The sequence below is a fragment of the Saccostrea cucullata genome, unplaced genomic scaffold (genome assembly GCF_032062105.1).
Source record: "Saccostrea cucullata isolate Sc308-1 unplaced genomic scaffold, CSIRO_AGI_Scuc_v1 ctg4017, whole genome shotgun sequence".
NCBI classification, from domain to species: domain Eukaryota; kingdom Metazoa; phylum Mollusca; class Bivalvia; order Ostreida; family Ostreidae; genus Saccostrea; species Saccostrea cuccullata.
In genome coordinates, this window is record NW_026931810.1 from 1 (window position 1) to 5,185 (window position 5,185).

Sequence of the window (5,185 nt, forward strand, 5' to 3'; positions counted from 1 at the left end):
TTTAATTAACATTGGTAATAGAATTAAGAGTTTTAAATTTTATGACTAACTTAATTTTCTATAGTCTATTTCAAGGTAACAAGTTCTTAAGAAATTAGAGTTATCTGAAAGTATGTAAAGAAAAATAGATTGATTATTGCTCTAAAGGTTCATAAACCCTCTGCTCACTCACATAAAATGTTTCTTTAACTCTTATGATTTTCCATAGGAAATGTAAATGCTAAGTAAAATTCAAACAATTATAGCATGGCATGCAGGGCAAAACTGGACAAAAAAGACACTTTACTTGACACTTTTATAAAGGGATAATAGACATTTTTTCATTGAGTTATCTCTCTTGTCAGAGGAGTATCAATGTACCTCCTTAAGATAACGAATGTTTTCAGTGTATTGATAACTGTATCCGACTCAAATCTAATGATTTATGACGGCTTTCCTCATTCAATTCAGCTTCAGGAGTCCTTAGTCCACTCGTGGTCATGGGACCTCTTCTGTTGGCCAAGATTACTTAATTTTATGGGAAGCCTATCAAATTAGGGCTTTCATATAAAATGACATACAGAGTAAAGAGAAGCAAGTATTTGACACAATAGAAGTTATTTATCAAAAAAGGCTTGATTGAATGTGATTGATTGATTGATAGCTAGGATATGGTTTTTTTTTTTCAAAAGACGACGCTTTTGTCAGCCCATTGATGTAATATTATTGATAATATGTTTTATGCATGCATATGTAATTTTCCATTCCTGTGTTTAGAATGTAGTGATTGTAGTATATTTTATGTATATCTCAGGTTTCGGAGTTAGGACTTATGTAATGGATAGTCTCGGGCTTTGGGGTTTTGCGTTGATTAGACGTTAGCTAACGTCAGAGATATCACGTGATTGTTATCACTGGTAGATGCTGCAAGTGTTTGTACACACCATTATTGTAAGAAAAGTTGGCCTATTGTTTGTTGCCACCTTATTTTTCAGCTTAAATGCTTGATATATTTGTGTTTTTGAGTATTGTCATGATGTTATTTTAATTTTTGGGAGATCCATAACAAAGTGTAGATACAAAGTTTAGAAAGTCATAGGATCTCCCAAATTTCATGTGTTTCATTTGTGTCATTTATAAATGACATATTTACAACAATACTCAGTCTTGGTTTTTCATTCAATCTGAAAAATATCAGAGTTGCGGGAAACTTTGTTGTAAATTTGCACTATTATCATATAATTTAATTTTAGTTGTAACACGTCATTTGATTGGTTAAACGGTTTTATCCATTTTGTATAACATAACTTGCCTACGTCACAATGAGTTACGTCAAAAACGTATTACTCCGCTTGACGTTAATTTTAAAATAACGCTCAATTTTAAACCTTTTTCCGGAGGAAATATTGTCTTATTGTCTACCCTGAAATTAAAGTATAAGGAATGAAGCTTATTTCAACTTATGTTTTCCGATATAACCAAACTTGGGCAGTTTACGCTTTCTTATAAACCGCTTCGCGGTTTATAAAGCGTAAACTGCCCCAAGTTATGTTATATCGGATAACATAAGTTGAAATAAGCTTTATTCCTTAAATGGAAGGCATAAAATGAATTATGTTTTTCATAGGTCCTTCAGCCACTAATTAACTCTTTTTTCTTGTCTTTATAACTTACACATTACGTTGCACACCATAAAAGCACCATGTTGAGCTGCAGCAACAATGAATTCTAGAATGATAAAACTGATGTACTCAGGAGCCCAGCACACTGCAAAGCCAGACACATTCCAGAGAAGTACTGTCGCCATTAAAGTCTTGCGCCTTCCAATCCTGGAAGAAATGAAGGTTTTTGCGTTGGATCGTTTTTAACATTCAAAAAATTCGTAACACTGACATATTTTTTATGAACTTTTTTCAAAACTTACATATCAGCAATCAAACCAAAGCCGATGTCACCGACCAAGACCCCAATGTAGAAGATGAGCTTTATATGTGAGGTCCATGCTGCGTCATTACAAACAAGGTTGGCCTAAATGCAGACGAGCACAGAACTATCAAATCTGGTAAACATATGAAATCATGCATGTAGAAATAATGTTATTTTTTAAAATTCTAAATCAATTCTACTCCTTATTCTACTTTACCACCTACAGCTTTTCGAAAGATTTACAGTTAAGTTTAGTAATTTTTGTTTTATTTTCATTTTACAATGAGGTACAGGTGCATCATATACTAAGAGGTACATGACTCCTCCTCATCAGTAATTTGTTTTCTTTGTTGTCAAATATTTCTATGATCTATCACTATTTCACCTAATATATCAAACCTTTGTTGTAAATGTTTCATGCACAATGCTGCGGTCATACACCCATTCGTTGCATTTGATCCGCTCCACTGTATTTGTGACATTGGAATAGTGGTACAGATGGCACTTCTCGTATGGCTGTTTCTTGTCTTTGGGGTTAAGTGGTATTGTCGTATTAATCAATGACTCGTGGTAGGGCGATTGGACGTGGTATGTATCATTGTCATAACCAGGAATCTTGCACCTGGAACGAATTAACAAATCACATACAGTGATCAATATATAGGAGAGTGTATATCATGTAACGGTGTGATATGCATTCATCAGGTTTGTTTATTATTATTATAATAAACAACATAGCTCACTAGGTAACCAGGTTAACACCCTCAGATTTACAGAAGGCACCTAATTCCATATCGCAATATAGTCACATCACATCATTCTAAAAATTAAAAATGATCCTATAGATGATGAAGTGCTCTTTTTCCGAAAACGCGCATAGCTTTAATTTTCAGTTATGTTAAAATTTTTCAACTATTCTGGAAATATTATTCTTGTATCCCCCCAATATTGGGAATTTTCATTGTGACCATGTTTTCGACAGAATCACATTAAAAGAGTTTTAAGTTTTACAATGATGTTTCTCACTGAATTTGATCAACGATTGTAGATAATCAGAAAAAGAGATACTATCCAAACACGCTCGAAATGCAATTATTACTTCCACCTGGCCTTTGACACAGTGACTCACTGATCAATATTTCTTTCTTTCTCTCTCTCTCCCTTGCCACATTCTATACTGCTCTATAAAGAACCATCCCATTTGTACTTTGGTGTACCCTTAGAGCTCCGATAGAGGGCACGTCAAATCTTCGTAAAAAAAAAATTCAGTTTAAAAAAATCTTTTTTAATTGTTGGGAATTTTATTAAAGAAAAAAGTTCACGAGAAATGTACACATCCCTTTCACGTGCAAATTAAATTAACCCAGGTCATTGCGTTCGGTCTTCGGTCACGAGGGCGTTATCTTTTGGCTCTAGGCAAAGTGACCCATTATAGAGAATATTAAAAAAACATCTTTCTATCTTTTTTCTACTCATGAATTAATCAAAACCACATGGTTTACAATATAACAAGCAGATTGAACTTACAATTATGATCAAGACTGAAATAGAACTAGTTGTAAGACTATTCATTTAAATCATACAAATTGGCTAGTCAAGGTCCACCATTTACATCCAATATAATTATAGTGTCTTTACACAGATAAAATTTCATGTGTTCGTGGAGATCACAAGATTTTAAGAATTAGTTACCAAAAATATAAGATAAAGAATTTAAAGTATGTAACATGTATCAATGGGGTATCAAAGGCCTCGTGTTTTATATAATAACGATGGGCTAGCTAATTTGTAGGCCCTTTAAAGAAATCGAAAAGACACTGCCAATAAATTTATCAATAAATCACTAAAATATCGATTAAGTAAAAATATTGATTCATTTAAAAAATTACAAATTATTTTTGAAAAAAAGTCATTGCTTTTTTGTGATTATTCTGTAATAATTATACTGTTTATCTCTGATATTGTATTCTACGTAAATTTAAACAAGTACCACGCGTAAAATACCCCATCATAATGGTAATTAAGAGACATGCAGATAAACAAACAAACAAAAAATAAGCAAAATGTTTAATTGTCCTGGGATCTTATTGATATGTGTGGCTTTAAATAAGTAATTCTGTTACATGTAAAACACAACTAGCTGAACACTCCATACGCAGCTGAATATTTTCCAGTAAGTTTTGGCTTGATTACATGGTTGTTAAGAAATAAAACAGATCAGACATGCTTCTATTTTGCTTCCTAGTGTGTAATGTGTAAGATAATTGACGACCTTTAGAAATTAACCAAAGTCTCTTTCATGAATAGAATATATAATTACAATTACAAGGAAAAAAATATTCAGCACGTGCTTTCTGAATGAAGAAAAACGCAGCAAGTCTTGTAAAACTCTTAGGAATTCAAAACTATAGATTTGGATATTTAATAAGAAAAAAAAATATTTTCAATTACAAAAATATGTAAATCATAATTTCTATAAGACTTACCGATGATTGGGGGTTTCTAAAATAATAACCAGATTTAACATGTAACATCCCACACTAATGGCAGGAATACACAGCAGGAAGTAGAGCCTCTTTTGGTATGGCCCAAACTCTCCGAGCTTCAATAAAATATCGTCGAACTTCATCCCGTCTGGACGAACCGCTCTATAATGAATGAAGGCACGGTATAGTGTTTGCACCTCAATAAACCCTTATAGTCGATTGTCTACTAAAACCCGGCGGTGTAAAAAGGTTAGAATTTCCAGCCGACCAAAAACCACGAAACTTACAGGACATTGATAGACAAGTGTTCCCTTAGAGGTTTAGTGACGATACTTTGTATACATATATTTTTAAACGCATTGAAGAGTTGACCATTTATTCATTTCACTGCATTTAGAACGAATTTAAAAGACAATTCTTAAAATTTCCAAATGCTACGAATAAACAGTTTTTAAAACTAGACAGACAACCGATTACCAAGATATCATCAATCTCGATTTTAAATATGATAATATGAATTTTTGTTTTAAAATATTTTGCAATTCCTATGGTCAATACAGTGTCCTTGTTTGCAATATTATCTGTCATTGAAGGCCAAGATCAAATATTGACTTAAATATTTCATACAAAAACCTGCCTTACTTTTTTTTTTATACTGAATTGCCTAAAGATGTCTCCGTTTGATCGGACAAACGGCAGATGTGTCCAGTCGACAGGAAGATGCTTATCCCCTCCATGGCACCTGTTTGCACATCTGATCTTAAATTCAATGGAGTAAATGTTTGCTTTTTTTC

The 5,185-nt window shown here is 32.8% G+C and overlaps 1 protein-coding gene across 1 annotated transcript; it reads right to left on the minus strand.

Moving 5' to 3' along the window:
• Positions 1–1,627: 1,627 nt before the first annotated feature.
• LOC134233568 (organic cation transporter protein-like) lies at positions 1,628–4,623 on the minus strand. Its single transcript, XM_062715531.1, has 4 exons — positions 4,392–4,623; positions 2,305–2,527; positions 1,904–2,007; positions 1,628–1,808 (listed from the first exon to the last, which is right to left on the minus strand). Exons 1-4 carry the CDS (start codon positions 4,532–4,534, stop codon positions 1,643–1,645), a joined length of 636 nt encoding a protein of 211 aa, XP_062571515.1. The 5' UTR covers positions 4,535–4,623; the 3' UTR covers positions 1,628–1,642.
• Between the last annotated feature and the right edge of the window lie 562 nt (positions 4,624–5,185).

Bases quoted from the DNA above. Each gene is read 5' to 3' on its own strand.
- LOC134233568 (XM_062715531.1), bottom strand. From the start codon at position 4,534: ATGAAGTTCGACGATATTTTATTGAAGCTCGGAGAGTTTGGGCCATAC. The intron at 2,528-4,391 runs GTAAGTCTTATA...AATTCGTTCCAG, and splicing joins TTAGAAACCCCCAATCATCG to GTGCAAGATTCCTGGTTATG. The intron at 1,809-1,903 runs GTAAGTTTTGAA...CATTTCTTCCAG, and splicing joins TTTGGTTTGATTGCTGATAT to GATTGGAAGGCGCAAGACTT.